Source organism: Apteryx rowi, unplaced genomic scaffold, assembly GCF_003343035.1.
Source record: "Apteryx rowi isolate R43461 unplaced genomic scaffold, aptRow1 scaffold_43, whole genome shotgun sequence".
Lineage (NCBI taxonomy): Eukaryota > Metazoa > Chordata > Aves > Apterygiformes > Apterygidae > Apteryx > Apteryx rowi.
The window spans coordinates 3,704,872-3,726,159 of NW_020450683.1; the positions used below are offsets into that span (position 1 = coordinate 3,704,872).

Sequence of the window (21,288 nt, forward strand, 5' to 3'; positions counted from 1 at the left end):
CAGCTGTCTCTATTTCAGGCTGGAGAGGCTGATCCTGGGCAGTCATTCCTCACACAGAGCCATGTTATACTTCAGCCTTTCTGAGATGGGAGAGCCAGAAGCCCACAGTACTCAAGACCGAACAGTGGTATTCCCTCCTTGTTTACATTCCTCCTCTAATATTTTGTTTGCTTTTTGTACTGCTATTAACACTGAGTGGATGTCTTCATAAATACTGCAGTATCTCTTAGAAATCCAAGGGGATAATGCTGGAGAATTACAGCTAAAAACTGATGACAATCAGGTAGAAAGTAGAAAACAATTTAAAAAAAGTTGGCCTCATGGCAGGGACAGTCAGGAAAGTTTAGCCTTTCTTAAGGTTTTTGATCCTGTGGCTTTCCAGTAGTCTGTGAATGAGTTCAGTTCCAGGTAGCACCTTTGACACTAGCAGATGTTATGGGGATGAGAACAAGGTGATGGCTGTGGGCCCTAAAGTCCTGGAAATGCTGAGCCTGGTGGAAGTGGGATGGAAGGATGGAGGCGTGAAGGAGGTGGATGACCTCAATGTTCAGTAAATATTTTGAAAGCAGTAAGAGCGGGGACCACTCTCCCCATGCTGTCCACAGGATGCTGCTGAGTTTGTGACTTGCTGGACCGATGCCCACAGAGTGTTTGTGAAATCAAATGTGACAGTAAAATCAGTTTCTTAGGACAGTGCAAGTAGCAGCATAGGACATTAACACAGAGAAGAAAAAGATCATCCTCAGCTTTGGCTCCAGTACAGTTTGGAACATTTTGCTTGAAACAGTGTGAAGAAAACAGAAGGTAATTCTTGACGCCTGTGATGTGGTAAGGTCCGCAGCTGTCCCACCAATGCTTCTGCTTGCTCACAATGCACAAAAAATTATAGTTAAATCCAAACATAAAGCAAATTTAGAGCTTCTCAAAAGAAATAACATGTTGTCTGCTGTGTGTGCAAGGCATTTTTTGATGCCCAGCAGATGGGACCAGCATGCTGAAAGTGTTTGAAAAGAATTGATCTATTTTTGAACAAGAGCATTATGCTCTATCATACAGATGGTTTTCTCCCTGCTGCAGTGTTAATGATGCAGGGACCCTGCTAGCTGTAGAGCTCTGTTTGGTGCTTATGCATGGGTACAGTCATCAGCTACTGATGAAAAGCTAGCACCTAATGATTGAATACTCAGGTGTGGTATCACTATGCCTTTACTTATGAATCTTTTCAGTGTGTATAGTGTGAGGCAAGCATGGTTTCAAAAGGGAGATGGAAGAGAGCAGCAGCTCTGTAGTTAAAGGCAAATGCTCTGCTGTGCACAGCAAAACGACAGTCTTAGTGTCTGTGCAAACCTCAGCACAGCTCAAAGAAGCTGCTAAAGTTGGACAGTTGGGGGTGGCTTTATGGTCTGCTGCTTTCAAATTGGCCCTGCCATTTCCCCCTCTGCACCTTCAAAACTGTGTAGGGAAAGTCCTTTTATAATGCTGGAAGCAGAGCAGTACTTAGAGTTCAGTGGGTGACCTGAGTGTTTCTGCAGGGTTGGCGTGACTTAGTGACGTGCCAAAGCCTCTTTTACATCTGCAGAGCCTGCTGCAGTCTCCCACACTTGCTCTAGACTCTGTTTGGTGTCTTTGTTTTAGTCTCCTTGAATGCTGTGGTCACTGTGGTTATTTTTGGCTCCTGTCTCATTATTTCACATGTCTCTAGTCTAGTGTTGTATTAGTCAATATTCAAACCATTTCCAGATTGTTTAGCTTGTTCTGACTTTGAGAATTTCCTCTCCCACCAGATGCAGACATTTCTGAGACAGTTCATCCCTAAAAATACAGACATCCCTAAAAGTCATTTGGCATTTTTGCTCTCTGGTCAGTGGGGCCAGGGTGCCCCTTTCCCTACCCTGTGTAAGTAAATAAATCATCTGCCTCTCTCTTCAGATCTACTGGAAGGGTTGTTAGGTACCTGCAGCTGGCATGCTGAATTAATGACACATTCCAGTCTTAGTGGACTCTGACAGACTCTTATTTAGTCTGAATATTTTTTATACTATTTTTATGGAGTATTTTTTCTCCTGTTTCCGCAACTATGTATCATTGTGTGGGGTCAAGAATAGGGTGCTGGCAGGAGTTCATAAAAGGCGATATCAAATTAAGAAAAACTTTCCTTCCTTCTCTCTATAAGTAGCTGAAGTCTCTGGCTGCAGTATCCTCCATGTACTGCAACTTGTGACACCCATGTCCTTTCCCTGTATAAAAGGCAGAGAAATTTTGCTTTGCAAATGAAAAATGACATGCTGGACTCCTCCCGTTCCATTCCACCCTGGGGCAGGGAAGAAAAAACTTACTGATGCTCTCATCACATTGAACTGTGATATAGGCACAAATCATCATCAGCGCTACTGCGTTTGAACATGACACGTTCATACTCCCTTTCATACGTATGCAACACCAGAAAAACTTTCCTTAAAACTACAGATGTTTGCACGCACAGGGCAGAGTAGAACACACCTGCCCTAGTACCTGACTGTAGTCTAAGCAATTTCCCCCCTAAATTGCTGAGCCACCTGAGATTGCTGACAGAAATCCCCATGCTACCCTAAATTTTGCTGCTGTACATCTCCAGGATTGTCCTCATGTCTGAACTGACTGTCAAGCTGCTAATGCAATTTGAATACATAGTCTAGAGTCCTATATTGCCTGAGGCTCCCGTTCCCCAGGTGTGCTCAAACACTCCCAGCATTGTACTCAGTGTAAGAATATGGTTCCCACGGGTATTCTGAGTAATAGTTTAGCAGAAAATAGAACAGGGAGGGTCTAAGTTCACCCCAGCATTTGGGGGAGGAGGAGGAAGGAGTTCCAGGTGTATGCCCTATCCACAAAGTATGGACATGCTCACAAAAAACCCTCTCTGATCTTCCCCTTGAGACCGGACCACCTGTCAGCTGAAGAATGCAAAACTCATAGCCAATTTGGATCTGACAGTGCAGAGGACCCCACAAACTACAAAAGGGCAAGTTGTGGTTCTTGTCTCTGGTTATGCATGTTTTGGAAACTATTGACTTTCTATAGCCTATAGTAAGTGCTGCTTTCCAGAGAGTACTGGAACCCCCTAGGTACATCTTCAAGAGCAAACAAAAAAAACAAAAAGTGCTGTAGTTCAAAGGTTTAATAATTCTCATTCATTCTGAGGTCTTCGTAAGCCTGAAACTTGACATGTAGATATGCCCTTACACTTTTTATGATGCATATCATAGAAGACAAGCAGTGCCATCACTGAGGGCTGGGGCTCCCACAACCACAGTGAGGGATGTTACATTATCAATTTAAAGACATAAGCAAAAAGATAAAAGATTAAGTGCAAAATGTGTTTGTGAGAGATAACAAAGTCTTGTAGCACTAGAYGGAAATGCATGAGAGCCAGCAGCATTTTTATCTTGGCATAACAGAAAGAACTGTGGGGAGGCACCTACAGTTATTCCCACACGAGCATGCTGGAAAAGTCCTAAAGTCAAGAGTAGCGGATGCTCAAGGTACTCTGGTACCAACAACCAAATCAAAGCAAAGAACATGATACATAGGATAAAATGCTTTTATGCATCTGGAGAGGAAGTGTCATGCCTCAAAGGACTTCTGGCAGAGTTATCTGTACAGGCCTCAAGTAGTAGCAGTTTCATTTCACTTCCTGAAATGGAAGATGGTTATTTCCCAATTCATAGTGTTTCATCTAGCACAGGTATTTCTAGCTAAAAGTTTTTGCATCCATGCACACGGTTGTGAACTGATCGAATTTGTTTTGTGCAGACCATGCAATATAGTCCCAGTGGAAGCTTATATTCAATGCTGCTGCTAAAAAGGTGTTTTCATGAAACTGTAAATAATGTTAAGCAAAACTGAGTGTGTAGAAAATTTTAAATTTAAGAAAGTAAAGGGTAATTAGGACTTGTGAAAATACTGCAGTAAGTATCCCAAATACTAAATTCTCACAAATGTTTAAAAGAATTCCATTGCTAAAACCATGCAGGTGCACAAGAATCACAGAATGGTTGAGGTTAGAAGGGACCTTTAGAGCTCATCTAGACCAACTCCCCTGCTCAAGCAAGGTCACCTACAGCAGGATGCCCAGGACCATGTCTAGGTGGCTGTTGAGTATCTCCAAGGATGGAGGCTCCATAATCTCTCTGGACAACCTGTCCCAGTACTCAGTCACCCTCACAGTAAAAAAGTTTTTCCTTCTGTTCAGATGGAACTTCCTGTGTTTGTGCCCATTGCCTCTTGTCTTGTCACTGGGCACTACTGCAGAGACTATCATCAGTCTTCTTTACACCCTCCCTTCGGGTATTAATACACATTGATAAGATCCCTCCGAGCCATCTCTTCTCCAGGCTAAACAGGCCCAGCTCTCTCAGCCTTTCCTTGTATGAGAGGTGCTCCAGTCCCTTAATCATCTTAGTAGTCCTTCACTGGACTTGCTCCGGTAGCGCCATCTCTCTCTTGTACTGGGGAGCCCAGAACTGGGCACAGGACTGCAGGTGTGGCCTCACCAGGGCTGAGGAGAGGGCAGAGATCACCTCCCTCAGCCTGCTGACAACACTTCCCTGCTGGCCAGGATACCATTGGCCTTCTTTGCCACAAGGGCACATTGGTGGCTCATAGTCAACTTGTCCACCAGGACCCCCAGGTCCTTCTCTGCAGAGCTGCTACAGAGCTGTCACCCCCAGAAAAGAGGAGAATGATAATCTGTGCTAAATAGGGGGCAGGATGAAACTGATAATGGTAAATAGAAATGAAGTTAGGAAATGCAGGCACTTCCTAAAAACAGAAAACCCAATGAGAATCTATGGGAAAAGTAGAATCAAAATGAGTTATTTATATAGTAAATCCTGGTGAATTCACTACTGTGTTCACTTTTAAGTTATTTTTTTTAAGTAAGTAAAATTCTATGCCACCTTTATATAGTGAAGTTATGGTTTGGCTAAATGTGCTATAATAAAGACCATTTTAGATCAGCCAAAATCTTTCCTCCAGATAGGTGTTTACTCACCACAGTCCCATTTTCTCTTGATACTTGCTTTGAATAATTCAAAGAGTTTGAGATTCCCAAGACTTCCTACATGTCTCATCAGAAGGGCATGTTTTCAAGAATACAAATCTAAATGGATGTTGCTGTGGCTCTTAGGTTAATTCAGGATTGTCTTTCTTGTTCAGGTGAGATCACTGGACAGTTCAATGATTTCTTCTAGTTTTAAAGGGAAAAAAAATGTCATTCTTGTGATTGATTTCTCTGAACTTTCCCAAAACTTTCCCCAACTTTTCCCAAACTTTCAGCTTCTAATTCTTATGCATAAGGACATATCTACCCAAGGACAGATGATTACCATCCAGATACCTGTGTCTGAGCCAGTGTCTATATTCCCTTTATCATCAGTGGACAGAATAAGACACTTCAAAGGGTGATTCCTTTCCTCCTGAGGAAAGCAGTGTCACCTTAGAAAGGTCAGATGAATACCCTTTGAGGGACTTTTTCTCACATTATCAGTGTTTTGGACAGCTCCGTTTAGCTGAACYGTCTGTATTATTTTTACCACTGCCTCTGTTTTTTGCTATTTGTGAAAATTATCATTCTTTTTTCTTCCTGGTTATTGCTGAAAATAAATAATAGAGCTAGGATGGGAACTGCTCACTTTCTAAAAGGAAAAATAAATAAAACTGAAGTCCAAGTGTCAAATTTTTCAGTAAATTTACCAGCTGAGCAAGAAATTGTCTTATCAAATTTATTTAACAAAACCTGTTTAACCATCCCCCAGAAATGCTGATTAGCATTAATACAGTTCCAGTGTTTGAATTCTGCACCAGCCCTGCTGAAATTTAGGTATAAGTGACAGGCTAAAAATAATGGTCATGGACAGTCATAGAGTGATTTAGGTTGGAAGGACCCCTGGAGGTCTGTGATCCAAGCCCTCACTAAAAGCAGGACCAACTTAAAACATCCACTACATCTAAAGATAACATTTTATATTGGCTAATTCCCCTCCATCTTAGAAATGTAAGCTTTATTTGTAATACTGATATGTTTAGATTCAGTTTCTAAGCACTGGAGTTCTTTCTGCCTATGTCAAGAGGTTAAAGGGCCTTCTGCTAGAAGACTTTTTGTAGAGTCTTTCTCTCTATTTATGTTTGTAAAGGATGTTCCTGTTAACGTCTCCCTCTTTTCCTTATTAAGATAAATATATTGTGCAATAAATGATCTTGCAATAAATCATCTCAGCTGAGGAGGAAGTGGGGAGTTTCAGGGCCTTTTCTGCTGGAGCTCTGAATATCTCCAAGGATGTAGATCCCACAGCCTGTCTGGGACCCTGTGTCAGTGTTTGACCACTTTCATGGTGAAAAAAATTCTAACTGGAATTTTTCTTGTTGTAGCTTGTGTCTTGTCCTTTCACTATGCACCTCTGAGAAGAGCCTGGCTATCTTCTCTGCACCCTCCCATTAGGTAATTGCAGACAGCAATAAATTCTTCTCTTTACCCTCTCTTCTCCAGGCCAAATAAATCCAGTTCCCTCAGCTTCTCCTTGTATGTCCTGTGCTCCAGCCCATGACCATTTTGGTGGCCTCTGCTGGACTAGCCCCTATACATCCATGTCTTTGCTCGTCCTGGGGGGGCCCCACATTGGACAATGCACTCCAGATGTATTCTCACAAGTGCTGGACAGAGTGGGAGGATTACTTCCCTTGACCTGCTGGCTGCATTCTTGCTAATGCAGCCCTTCCTCACCACAAGGACACACTGCAGACCTGCATTCAACTTCTTCTCCTGCAGGACCCCTAGATCCTTTTCTGTGAAGCTGCTTTCTAGCCAGCCAGCCCCAGCCTGTCCTGGTGCCTGGGGCTATTCCATCCCTGGAACGAGACTTGGCACTGCTCTTTGTTAATGGTTCTGTCTGCCCCTTTCTTGGTCTGCCAAGGTTCCTCTGAAGAGCAGCCCTGCTTTCCAGCATATCAGCTGCACTCCCCTCTCCCTCCCGATTTCATATCATCCACAAACTTGCTGACAGTGCACTCTGTCCCATCATCTAAGTCATTAATAAAGACATTAAACAGTATCAGTCTCAGCATCAGCCCCTGAGGAGCACTACTAGTAATTCATTCATCATTGCATATTGAAATATTGCTCCTTCTTCCAGATTGCTCAAAGATGTCCATGGCTGTATCCTTAAAGACATTCAAACTAAGCAATTTAGACAGGAAAAAGTGAGGTTTTTAGGCTGTAAATGTGAAAATCCTCTCATTCAGTGAAGGAGCTGCTTACTCCAAAATAAGTGCTCATTCACAAACTTAAAATGGAACAAGGTGAATTACATCTGAGTTATTTTTAATTTGCAAGTATTCAGGTCCACGTCCTTTGGGTGTCTCCATGTCCTTTGCATACTGCCCATATTTGGGGTGTCATCACACCAAATCAGGTAGAGACCAGATTTATGAAAATATTTAAACAGTGAATGAGATTTCCATGTTGTGATTCTGACTGTTAACTTCATTTGCAGTTGATTTGAGTTGGGCAGTCTGATAAATCCCACTAGTTGCTTATTTGCACACATTAGTGCCCTGCTTTCCCTCTGGCACCCAGATTTTGAACGCTATGATTCAATATATCTTTTTACATGTTACTCCTCAAATAGCTTTGGGAAAGCTGGTCTTGCTGTACTACCCACTGGACAATACTGCTTTACTGTTGGGTATTGCGTTTATGCAGGCAACGGTCTCTGGCCTGTATTTCTTAGGAGATTAGAATAGAAGTCCTTTGGTCTTTGAGACTCCCCAGCACTAAAATCTATTAAAAGAGGAATAGTGTAGGGTGGAAATTATTTAAAAAAAAATCTCTTACTGATATGGGACCTGTGAGGATGAGAGATGGCTCCAAAGCTGGCATGCAAGCTTCATTGCTGGAGACTGTTAAGGGTAGACTGGAGAAAGCACCAGACGATCTCTCATAAAGATATATGGGATGTGGGGGACTGAGACAGGTTTTCTTCATCTGAAGTTCTGCAAATTTATGACTTTAGAGGATGCTAATCTCACTCAAGAGATATATTCCAAGTTTGGCTACTTACAAATGTGCAACTCTGCACTGAGAGCCTTCATGAATCAAGAGTCTTCTTAAATGAATCTTTACTTGGGATTCCTTTCCCATCACTATAGCTATCTAAGCCTGAGCAACTGATTCGCTTTCCATGGAGACAGAGAGAGGAAGAGGGCACATTCTCTGAAATAATTTAGATCCTGCTCTGAGGATGAAATGAGTGCCGCTGGAATTTACCATTGTCTGCAGAATATGACCAAATCAGACTTCAATATATAAACCTCACAATGGTGCGAGTTAGAGCAAAGGAATTCCAACCTTTTCTCTTTGAAGGACAAAGTTGATTGATTGATTGTCTTAGGGTTTATCTGTCAGGAAGAATAGCAGTTCACTGCATTCCTACATTAAATGACTTGTGATGCATTAGCAAAAGATGACAAGGGGACTTTGGCTTTGAAGCAGTTCTCATACTGCTTTGTTTTTTGGAGGCATCGTCTGAAATTATTTGTTATGAGTCATTTCTACAGGAAAGGTTGGGCCAGATAGAAAAGGAGCAGTGACTCTAGGCTGGTAGAGTGCGCGTGCATGCGTGTGTGTGTGTGTGTGTGTGTGTGTGAGAGAGAGAGAGAGAGAGAGAGAGAGAGAGAGTGTGATTTGGCTGTACTGTTGGAATATGAAGGAAGTCCTGTTCTTGTGGAGCTTAACAGGGTTGGAGGAGGGGATTCCCATGCAACTTCTGCAAAGCTCAAGGTATTTGTGGTTTGTATAGAAGGGCTCTGCAGTTAAGCTGTGATCTGGTGAGCCACACAAAGMCCATCAGCAAACTAACTGAAGACTTCAAGGGTCCTGTTGATCCTGGAGAAGTTTGCCACAGGATACATATATTTCTGATACATCACAGGGCCTCTTTATCTTAGAAATGGTCCTGTACCACTTTCTTTGAGATCTTTCAACTATTCCCTATCTATCTGATGTCTCTCAGAGTAGTTATTTTATGCATAATTTACCCTAAAAAGTTTTGAGAAAAATGTTTTAGCTCCTAAGAAGCTGAAACTTCATGCCATCATGGGCTGAGATTGTATTTTGGGGTCTCAGAAGCCTTGAGAATCCCCGTTTGTTGGGTGTTAGCAGTTAGTGATTGGGGCTGCCTTCATAAGACTAGAATCAGTGCAGTCCAACATCAGAGCTTGCAGCTCTTGAGTAAACCAGTTAGAGCAAATTTCCATATGCTTCTGGTAAGTATGTATTGTGGGGAAACCAGAGTTGTATGGTAACATTAGGTGCACCTGGGGGGGGACAATATTTCTTGTTTGTTGTGCTTAGATGTTTGTTATGCAGTAGCCAGTTTATCAGAGACTACAGGAACCAGGTGTCACCAGTTCCAGTTGAAAAATTGGAACAAAGAAGTCCAAATACAAGGTGTGCTCCTAGCAGAGTGGTTTGTTCTCTCAGCCACTGAGTGCACTGGCAGTGAGGACAACTTCAGCTGTTGTCTCCTACAGGCTGCCAGGGAAGATCTGACTAATCAGGAGGCTTCAAAACCTGTGAATGCTAAGACTTCCAGTGACCCAAGACTGCTGCTAAGTGGAACAGAGAATTTGGCAGGAAAGACTGGCTGCAAAGACAAATGGTCTCTGTACCTGTGGTCTGCATAGGAAAAAACCTTGATTCTAGAGATCCAAAAGGGTTTACTGGGGAAAGCAATCTCCTTAGAAGGTCCCTTTGGCCTTGGAGGAGTGGCTTCTGCTATTCAAGCTGGCATTCTTCTGCCAAGGGATCTGTCATTCTCCCACTACTTACACAATTGCTGAGCTGAATTTTCAGCTTCACTTTCAAAGATATGAATGTTTCCTCCTAAATCAGCTTCTCTTCTGGGATTTTGAGCAACCTCTGGCATCCACACAGGAGGAGAATGACCCTTGGGATGATGCCCACATGTCCCTCTGCTTGTTCTTTATGGCACAGGAGCTGTGACAATGTAGCCTGAGGGGGCAGGTGTAGATCCTGACACCCCCCCCAACACACACACCAAGTTCTTCACCTGGAATTACCATGTACAGACATGAAGGGATGTCATAAGCTATGGTCCAGACTCTGCAGGAACCAGGTTGAAGAAGGTGATTTGGTGGAGCAAAAAGATGGGTGAATGATGGTTCACCAGCAATAATTGGTCCCTTCCCAGGAATCTGTTCCCATACCTCCTCTCTTTCCGGGTAGAGACTCCATCAAACCATACCAGGTCACCCCACCAGGGAAGTGTTTTCTTCTGACTGCAGAAGCCCTGTGTCTTCAGAGCACGGCCTCTATCTGCAGCCCCATTACTCACTGCTGAGTGTGAGCCCTTACTGCCCTCCACTGTGGGGCTTCTGCAAGGCTCCAGGTATGTGAGAGGAGGGATATTACTTCATTTAGGTGGCAGCTAATACTTCAGGGATATTTGAGGTGGTGAAGAAGAGGGAGCAAAGGCAAGACCGGTTCCTTGACCCCTCTGTGCACCAGCCTTTGGAGGTAGCTTTCCATTTGCTAGTGCTTTCCAACAAAAGAGACCATGAGGCTGGTCTCACCGTGCAAAGCACGCTGAGCCACCATGGTCTTTCCATGATGAGGAGCCTGTCACTTGGAAACCAGAGCTGTTCCCCATGCTAACGCAGTGCTCACTGGCACCACACCCCTCTCCTGCTGAGCACAGAAGTGGCCTGCATGAGCTACTGTCTGAAAATCAGCACTGCAAACAGGTGCTGCTGAGAGCCCCAAGCCTGTATCTGTGTCACACCACCTGCAAACTGGCATACTGAAAATGAGCCTGAAATGCAGCTGCTATTATTTGCTGGCTAGAAGGCCTGATTGGGGCCTTCCTGAACAGTGGCTGATACTGAGTTAACCATTAACTCCCTGCTCCAAGGCACACTGGGAATAGGATTTTGTTTTCAGGGCGCTGTGAGGTCACTCGTTTCGTCCTTTGCTGTGACATTCTGGTGACATTTCTCAAAGGGATCCTGCCTGGATCTGACAAGGCAGGCAAGCGGTCTTCCCTGCTTGCAGCCAAAGCAGGCAGTCACTAAGCAGGGTTGTAGCTCACATGGCCTTTACGATTTGTGAGCAGTACAAGGTAATGTGGCCCAGGAGCATGACTCTGGGGTGATGTGACCACAGTGACGAGGGAATGGACATGCATCTAGTGTCCACTGCTATGCCAGTGGACACAGCTGGCCTCAGGTTCCTGTCCATTTGCTCTTCTGTGCTGCTCCTTTCAGCTGCCTGCTGTGTGCAAGCCAGAACAAATATAGTGGTCAGCCCCGCAGTGGGAACGGTCCCTGCAGAGAGGGGCTGGAGGGTGCCTGGGAGTGCACTGCAGGTGGCTGTTTGCACCATTGGCCCCTCTGCCTGGCAGGAAATGAATCACCTTCAATCAAAGGCTTCGTGTCAGGGCACTGCAGTCTCCTTTAACAGCACTGTCTCCTCCCCACATCCTGCTCTTCCCTTCTTGGCACTGTGAAATAGGAAACTCGTGTTTCCTCTGCAGGGAGCTCCAGCAAAAATGCTGGAGGCCAAGTCCTTCTGCATCAACACAGGCAGGCTAAGCAAGGGTGTGGGTCAAAGAGCTGCAATTATCTCCCCCTCCTTGTGTTTGTGTTAGCCCCTCGCACACATGAGTGTGGGGCTGGAGGTGAACCTCAGGCCCAAGATATGGTCATTCTTAGTCAGGAAGCCAGAGGGGGATCTCAGATCCTCCCATCAACCTTTCTGGCCCGCTCAGGTTCCAGCAGTCCCCCCTGCCGCTACTCCCTGCCAGGCACAGAGTGGCTGTTTAAAAAAAGTCCTGCCATCTTGAAGCATTGCACAGACCGCCGAGCTGGGAGAGCTACATCTAGTGCATCAGCGCCTGCCGGTCTCGTAATCACTGATCATTGTTAGTGGCAACGAGGAGGAGATGTGTTAGTGTTTGCAACTGCTTGTCGCCTTGGTGGGCAAGTGGGTAGCAGCTGAGGGTGTTGACAGCTTTTGAAACAGGAAGGAGAAATTTGAAACTCCATTGATACAGTGTCCTAGGGATGTGACCGTGACCCAGTTAAAGATTTTTGCCAAGTAACCTGGGCTTCAGTAGAAATACGGGAAGAGATGGGCAGTGCCTGGCTGGCAGCAGCTATCACACGCTCCACCTGTGCAGTCCAAGGTCAGGGTGCTGGGGGGGTGCAGTGGGTGATCAGTCTCTACTTGGTGTTGCGACTGTGAACTCTGAGCTACTGCAAAAGTAGTGTGTCGAGAGCAAAGATGATGCGTTGCTGGGCACTGCCTTGGGCTGGGCTCTGACTGTTTAGGAGTCAGTTCTCTCAACATCATGTGGTGGGGACAGGCCCTTCTGGCAGTCCCTGCGTCAGAAACATAGTGAGTTCTGCACAGCAGCATTAGCTCCTGTTTCCTTAGAGTTTGTTCCTTCTTCAGTTTTCTTGATAGGTTATTTGGGGAGATCATTTTCCTGTGCTTTTGCCACATGTAGGAAGCATATGGCCATTTTATTCTTCCCTTTGTATTGTTTGTGCTGGTTTTCTCAGTCTACAACATTTGTATTTTCTAGATTCCAGATCTTGTTTACGGTCCCTGAATCTCCATCTGTGAAGAGTCTGCTAGAGGCTTGTACAGTGCTTCAAAGAAAAGTACCCACCACATGGATATTTCATGCAGGGAACTGAGTCGTGCACACACATGAACCTCACCCGTCCAAGAATCTGCACACAGGCAGGCTTATATTGAACACTGAATACTGAGTGTGAAGGGACACTGGAGATTGCACGCAGCTTCCCTGTAAATCAGCATAAGACGCTACTTCCTTCCCTCAACTATCAGTAATGGGCTATTTTTGGAACTAGTCTGCATCACCAAAGTAAATGGACTATGTCTCTTTTCCACAGATCCTAATTTAGCACTCAGAAACATGTTTAATTAAAAGACTTTATATGAATATTTATATTCTGATTTATCTTCTGCGAATATTTATATTCTGAGTTCTTATGTTCATTTTAAGTCTTTTTTTTCTTTCAGGGTGAGATTGCCTCTGTCCAAAGAAACTGTAAAATACCAGGAAAAAACAAGGTGTTTAAGATTTTCACCCAGAAGGAATAAAAAATAAACATGGCAGAATTCACAGGTTACAAGGAAACCTCGAATCGCCACCTACGATTCAAATTACAGAGTCTCAGTCGCCGCCTTGATGAACTGGAGGAAGCAACCAAAAATCTCCAGAAAGCAGAGGATGAGCTGCTCGACCTCCAGGACAAAGTTATCCAGGCAGAAGGCAGCAATTCCAGCATGCTGGCTGATGTCGAAGCCCTGCGGAAAAGAGTGCTGAAGATTGAAGGCAAGGATGAAGAAATTAAGAAGGCAGAAGAGCTTTGCCGGTTAATGAAAGAAAAACTTGAAGATGAAGAAAGCCTCACCCGAGAGCTGAAGGCAGAAATTGAACGACTTCAGAAGAGAATGGCAGAACTGGAAAAGCTGGAGGAAGCCTTCAGCAGAAGCAAGAATGACTGTACCCAGCTGTGTCTTAGCCTTAATGAAGAAAAGAACTTGACCAAAAAGATATCTACAGAATTAGAAATACTTAGAGTGAAAGTGAAAGAACTTGAAGCATCTGAAGACAGGCTAGATAAAACTGAGCAGAGCTTAATGGGTGAATTAGAAAAACTGAAATCCTTAGCACTGAGCTTTATCAGTGAAAGAAAACATTTTAATGAAAGAGAAAAGCAGAACGAAAAGCTAATCCAGGAGCTAACCCAGAAACTAGAGCAAAACAATAAACTAAATAGGGCAGATCAAACTAGAAATGCATCCAACTTGCTAGAAAGATCATCAAATAATCTCTTGGACAGAAATGATTTGAGAATTGAAGATGACTTGTCACCAGCATTGCCCTCTAAAGAAACCAGGAGGAAGGGAAGTGTGGATTACCTAAAACATGTAGAAAATGAAACCAGGAATAAATCAGAAAACCAAAAGAATAAAAATCAGGAAGACAACAAAGTGAAAGATCTCACCCAAGAAATCGAGAAACTTAAAACTCAGATCAAGCATTTTGAATCTTTAGAAGAAGAACTTAAAAAAATGAGAGCCAAAAACAATGACCTGCAAGACAGTTATTTGAGTGAACAGAATAAAAACAAACTCTTGATTGGTCAATTAGAAGAAATAAAAATGCAAATAAAGAAACAGAAAGATCTGGAGAATGGAGAGGTAGAAAATGAAGATATGAGCTTTTCTAGCAGAGGGAAACACGACAGACCTAAATACAGAGGTATCACAGCTGATCTGACAGCTACCAAGCACAAGCCAAGAGAACTTTCACCCCAGCACCGACGGGAAAGAATGCGGAACAAAGATTTCTCCTTCAGTAATGACAACTACTGCCACAGTGGTAAGCAAGTACCCAGTCCAAGCTTAATGAACAGGAAAGCAGGAAAGGCATCCAGTGCATCTACCCTTCTAGATGCCACTGCGACAGATACAAAAAGACTAGAAGAGAAATCTTTAGTTTCCACTTTTTCATCTGGTCAGAAGGAAGGCTGTGTCACACAGAATGAGGGAAAGCGATCAAAAGAGCAGCCATCCGTCCTCAGTCGGTATCCTCCTGCTGCACATGAGCAGAAATCTTGGAAAGCTCCTTCCAAACATGTTAACGACACAAGCCTAAGATCCAAGGTTGAAAAGCCATATCAGATGGTCCGTGGCAACTGCCAAACCAACTCTGATGCACGGGATGAAAAATCAAGCAAAGGAGAATCAGTGTATTCTTTGCCTGAGAAGCTGAAAACAAGTCAGGCAGAAGTTGCTGACTCTGTGGACATGCTTCTCCCCAAGAGTAATCACACCTCTTCCAATGGAACTGCTTCAGCATATAGGTATCACCTCTCTTCCCAAACATCAGCATCAGACTCCATCAGCTCTAAAGCAGAAGGAACAAACACCTTTGCTGCATCTCACAGGCAAACCTCAGAGGGGAGGGCTAAAAAAGCAATAAGCTCCCAAGAGAAAGATTTCACAGACACTTTACTTGAAAATATGAAGCCTTCARCATTAATAAAGCGTTCACATTGCTCAAGGAGTCAAGAAGACATTCTGCAGATTCTTACAGGTCTTGATAAAGAAGACACAGAACAGTCTTCATCTTCAGCAACAGATCATATAAATACTGGCTTAAAAACAGACTCCCAAACCATCCAAAGTAGTCATGAAAAAGTTAATTCAGAAGAAGAAACAGGAAGAAGCAAAAAAGCAACCACTCAGTTGGACTTTGAGACAAGAAAGAAAGCCAATTCCAAAGAGTTCTCCAATTCCAGGGGAGTTTTTAGAGCATCTGTTTTTGAAAATGACAAGAATACTGTAAATGATGAAGAATCCACCAAATCTATAAAAACATCAGATGCCAGCACTGGAGGATTTAAATCCAGAAGGTCATTCAGCCCAAGAGAAGCTCTGAGATCAAAAGCCATCATTAAACCTGCAATCATTGAAAAAGACATGAAAGCAGTAATGGGAGGGACTGTTTCTGAGGCAGAGTCAGAAAAACAGAAAGGTGTTTTCAAAACCATGACAAATAAAATGACAAGCAGTATCACAATCTTCCCTTCTGAGCCAACATCTTCAAGGACCAGTGCAGATGTAGCAACAAAGGAAAGGCATGTTACCACCAGCAACATCAGAGTTGCTCCAAACGAACCCTCACCAATAACTAACAGTCTCCCCACACCCTTTGAGATATCAATTAATAAAAGTGCTCTGAAATTATCTGAGACAGACAGAATTGGAGATGTAGCTCTGAGAAGTAGAGCAGAAACAGTGGTCTCAAGAAGCAGTATTATGATAAAGCCTTCTGAACTTCCAGAAAAGAACAGCGAGCCATCTTCGGAGACAATCAGCTGGAAGAACCATGGCTCTTTAGACACTGTTTCATCAGAAACAAAACATGTCACTGTGAGAAGTTCTTGGAGAACAAGACAAGGCTTACATTCCCTGGATGACTCTCAAACCAAAGTGGAGAAAAATGCAGCTTCAAATACTACAAACACGTGCAGATCCTCTGTAGATCTCTCTGAAACTGAAGGGAACCATGCAAGAACAAACTCACTTGAGCAGAACTCAGCACGGATGAGTGCCATAACCGATTCCTGGAATGACCCTGAACTGGGCTCCCGAAGGACCAAAAGTAACTTAAGTGCATCTGAACTGCTAACACGCAGGAGCTACATCAGTGATCCTACAGTGGCTTCTACTCGGCACCGAACTGCATTACCTGTAAGTGTCCTATTTTAAGCACTGTTGTCTTTCTCTCAATTGAGCAGATTTTCAAAGTTTTCTGTTTGTTTTAAGGTACCTGATTTGAAATTCTTATAGATTATTTCCCTAAGTGCTGCCCTCTCCCAGCTGCTGTTAACTTCAGTGGAGCATCTCGTATGTGAAACACCTAAATTAGACTTCTTGAAATTAAATCCATTGGTGATGTTTCTGTCCACCCTGATCGTGTAATACTGTATGAATAATTATATAGCAATATCCATTTGGTCTTACSAGAATCAGAGAAGACATAGTCATAGCTTATTTAGGGCATGGTATGCTTTTCAGAATGGTGTTGCCTGGCACTGTCAGCTTGGTGTAGCAGAGAAAAATGGGTGAAATGAGTAAACTTTAATAGGTTCTGCCTCGGTCTGAAGCTATAGCTCCTTTTAGTAAGGGCTGCATGGTCTCTCCACATGTGAAACCAGAGTCCACATCTGGACTCTGTCTGGAAATGCCTCCTGTGTATCTCCTAAACAGACCACAGATGAATTGTGGCTGGTTATACAGGTCTATTCCCTCCTTCTTGGTCTATATCAATACACCACCTGAGAAAAAAATAGAGCCACAAAGATGACTGTGCTCCTTTCCTCTTCTTTTGGGTGTTATTAATGAGAGGAGTCCCTCAAAGCGCAGCTGACAGAAGGAGACATTCTGTCTGATAAGATCTACTTTTCACTTGAAAAGAATTGCAGACTCCAACATATTTTAAAATAGCTCACAGGCACTGAATGACCCTCCAGTCTGTTAAACCACATTCTGATTCCTGCTGCATCCACTGTCTTTGCTCTTTACTTGGAGCTGATCTCAGTGCTCACTTCCATTGTCAGTCTTGCAAAGGAGCCCAGGTGAAAGAGCTGATAGGGCTGGTGGGTAGAGGAGACAAATTCACACCCAGGTGACTCTGACATTGACAAACCTCAGGTGGTGAAGCTGTGAAAGGAGTTTTATATTTGCAAAACCATTCATTGTTCCTTTTGCTTCTCTGGGYGTGACTTGCACAAAAGAATGTGTGCCATTGCTTTGCTTTGCAGAGAATCTATTGCCTGGTGTTGTGAAGTACAGGTACGCCTTCCAACTACATTTGGACACTAAGGATGCAGCAGGGAACTGTGCATGACAGTGTCTGGCTCTGGGAGTGGCTTTCATCAGCCTCAGTTAGCAACCTAAATCCCCTGTATTAAGGGGGCACATGGGAATGGGATAACCACAGACACAGTGCTTTAAGCAGCTGATGGAAATTGTGGGAAGAAGGGAGTATGCAACCCCACTTCTGTCCTAGACTTCATTACCTATGGGAAAGAGATTCCAAGCCAAGATCTTCCTCCTGGCCACAGTCACTCTTGGGCTACAGACAGTCTTTACTTCTCTTTCATGAATCCAGGGGGAACCGACATTTCTGCTTGTGAAGTTGGAAATCCAGCCATGGACCTCCTTTAACCCCAAAAATCTGAATTCTTGGCTTGGGGACCAGTTCCCAGGAAGGCAAAACTTCAGGCACTTACATTCTGTTTTTTCATCTATCCACTAGTAGCCCATCTAGATTTGAGTAAATGCACTAGTGTAGCTCTGCAGTACATTCTGTGGGTGGTCCCAAGGTTACTGTTCGATCAGATTTGCTCGTTATGCAGGCAGTGTGCCCACAACGACAGCTGAAGCGTACCTTGCAGAGTATCCTGACCTCTGCGTGCCTGAGTATTCCTGATGAATTAGCTGGTTTCCAGCCTTGCCCATTATCTACAGTGACAAGCAGTCAGCAAAGCAGCTGTGTGGTTAGTTCACACAGGGCTTTTGAATATTGAGTTATGCGCCTGTCTGCATCTTACCTTTAAAAACAAATCTTATTCTGACACCATATAGTCAGAAATCTGAATTCTTGGTGGCAAATAAAGTATATTTAGTTTTACCTTGTAAATGAGGAGTGAGAAGTTACCCTGAAAGACTGGAGATACGTGGATACAAGAGCAGCCCAAATTCCAAGTATTTGGGCAGCTCAGAATATTGCATATCCCCTTGGAAAAATTCTTGTCTGGCAATTTGAAGGGCCTGAAACTCCTGAGCCCTCTCTAGGTTACATAGGCGCAGCCACTGCAAACCTGCAAGTTCATATTCTTATGCAGTAATAAAACTTTTTCAACTAGACCTTTAAGAAATACTGCAACTATTTTGAGACTAAATCAAATCACAAGGAACGAAATGTTTGAGGCATTTCAAAACTTACTCCAAATAGCTTGTTTGTGGTAAATCACTCATTTTTGAAGGCTATATCCAAAGCCTGGTAACACATGGGAAAACAAAGCCTCTCCTCTTGAAGAGTATCTTCAACCTTATAATATGCCTCATATCATAAGCAGTCTGTTTCCACTGGTATTTATGTTTCTGATAGAGAAATAGATATTTCTCTGGCAGAAGTTGGATCCTTTAGTCCACCACTGAGCCCTTGCTATAACAGTATTAGCAACTTCGCAAATTCAGATTTTCTGAGAAGGCGTCACTGCCTCCTGTACCCAGCTCCACTATCCAAAATCTGAAATTGCATTAAAAGTCCTATTTGGAAAACACAGGGCTTATGCTGTTTTTGGCAAAATACATCTCACTTTTTCTCTCTCTCCCATCCCTGAAATATTGAGCTCTGTCTGACCCCGTGCTACAGCGTGGCAGGAGGCTAAAGAAAGTTGGAGGGTAGGATCTTGTCTCTCAGGCTGTCCTTTGGGACAGACCCAAAGGGAGCACATAGAAATTCTTGCAAGGAAGCTGCAAGAGGCAACTTCCTTGCTTTGGCAGCAAGGGCTGCCCAAGCACAAGCTGTAATTTCAGCCTTAAATGTTTCACCACTGRCGTAAGTAAATTTTCCCGATAAAGCTGCTGAGGTATCAGCAGCTCTGGGCACTATTGCACTACAGAAGCGGCAGCTCTTTGGTCTGCTTCTGTGTTGGAATGTCCAGAACCCGGGGAGACAAAGCTGTAGGTGCCGATGGATGGAGACTGCAGCTTGCTGATCAGCTCCCTCTAGTGACTGAAGCCAGATTTTTCTCAAGCCCCTCCAAAGATCTTCCATGCCATCATCTCGTACATGTAGCATGTTTCATACCACACACAGTCTGTTTCTGTTGGGCTTTGTGCTTCCAGTGAAGAAGTCAGTATTTCTCTGGCAGGATGTTTGACTGCTGAAAATCTGCAGTGCCTGAATTAGTCTAAAGGCACTGGCAGGAGCGCAGTCAACAGTGCAAGATGACTGCTCTCCCCATCCCCTGGGGCTGTGATATTAATATGACTGCTGTGGAGCTGGTCTCTGCACCACAGAAGTTAAGTTAAAACCTAAAGGCTTTTCTTCGCATCTACATGTACCTTCTGGGGCGGGAGGGATCTTATGGAAAATTCTCCCTTACAGTATCCAGGGATATGCTCGCTCATTCTCTCTTGTGCGCATGTGAGCACGCTCTCGTGCTGTCGCACTCTCATGCTTGCGCTTGCTCGCTCTCTCTCTCTCTCTCTCTCTCTCTCTCCCCCCCCCTCTTTCTCTTGCACACCCTCTCCTTCTCTTTTCTGATCAGGGTCTGAGTAAGTGCTCCCACCACCATTTCAATCTTGCTGAAGCTGCATGAGCTTCCACTGAAGCAGTCTGTCATGGCACTTTGCTGTGTTTTAATCCTTGGATGTCAGGAACTTTTCCCAAGGCCTCTATTCTGTTTTGTGCCAACTATTGTGGGGGGAAGGGGGGGGGGGCTTCCAGCTTCAGAGCAGCATCCCAGGCTTTTGTCAGGGACTAGATGACTCTCTTCCATGTCTTCATCACATCTCGTGGTACCAGGCCTATCTAGCCTAGCTTCCAGTCTCTCAGGGTGGCAAATGACATACTTTAAGGTACTGAAATCAGCAATGAGGGACTTCAGATAATCTGGCCTGTACTGTAGGTCTCATCCTGATGCACAAGATTTCAAGGAGTGCTGGGCTCAAAGTAAAGCTTGGTACCAGAAGATACTGTTTTGCCTCTCTCTCTCTGTGACTATGCTGAACACATGGCTGGGGGTGGTGGKGGGGGGGTGTCCTGCCTACCCAGGCTTAGCTCCTCATCTGTGAAATCTTCTTGGGACCAGTGTACCTGGTTTGGCAGGCACAGATTTCATGCCACCTGACAGCAGAGAGATCGGACTGGCATTATCAGATGCTCAACTGGTGTTATCAGATGCTCAATGGGATGGAGCAACTATATGCTCACCCACTGTACTCATCTCTAAAGGCATCAGAAAGAGACCAAGGTACACATCCCTTGGTAAACTGTTCAGGCTCAGGAAGATGGTTGACTTCTTAGCTTAAAATTCCCACCCTCACCATATGGCCTGGCCCACCATCATTATCTCTGGTTCATAGTTGGTCAGGGGCATGGTCAATTCTAGGTCAGTGTGTGACAGATCCATGTGTCCTAAGTGGTTACTGAAGGATTACTGATGCTCGCATCTCCCTTTTATCACAGGGCTCTAATTGCAGTTCTTTATCACAGAATCACAGAATCACTGAGGTTGGAAGGGACCTCTGGAGATCATCTAGTCCAACTCCCCTGCTCAAGCAGGGTCACCTACAGCACGTTGCACAGGATCGCGTCCAGGCAGGTTTTGAATATCTCCAGAGAAGGAGACTCCACAACCTCTCTGGGCAACCTGTTCCAGTGCTCTGTCACACTCACAGTGAAAAAGTATTTATTCATGTTCAGATGGAATTCTCTGTGTTTCAGTTTGTGCCCGTTGCCTCGTATCCTGTCACTGGGCACCACTGAGAAGTCTGGCTCCATCCTCTTGACACCCTCCCTTAAGATATCTGTACACATTAATAAGATCCCCTCTCAGTCTTCTCTTCTCCAAGCTAAACAGGCCCAGCTCTCTCAGTCTTTCCTCATAAGA

General features: G+C 44.2%; 1 protein-coding gene across 3 annotated transcripts in view; it reads left to right on the forward strand.

Moving 5' to 3' along the window:
• The first annotated feature begins 13,151 nt into the window (after positions 1–13,151).
• Positions 13,152–21,288, forward strand: part of LUZP1 (leucine zipper protein 1) — a 19,969-nt gene continuing 11,832 nt past the window's right edge. For all 3 annotated transcript variants that reach the window (XR_003255261.1, XM_026076311.1, XM_026076312.1), the window contains exon 1: positions 13,152–16,351. Coding sequence is in view for 2 of the 3 variants with exons in the window: in XM_026076311.1 (XP_025932096.1) it covers positions 13,196–16,351 (3,156 nt within the window). In the remaining variant the exon portion in view is untranslated. The remainder of the gene's footprint in view (positions 16,352–21,288) is intronic.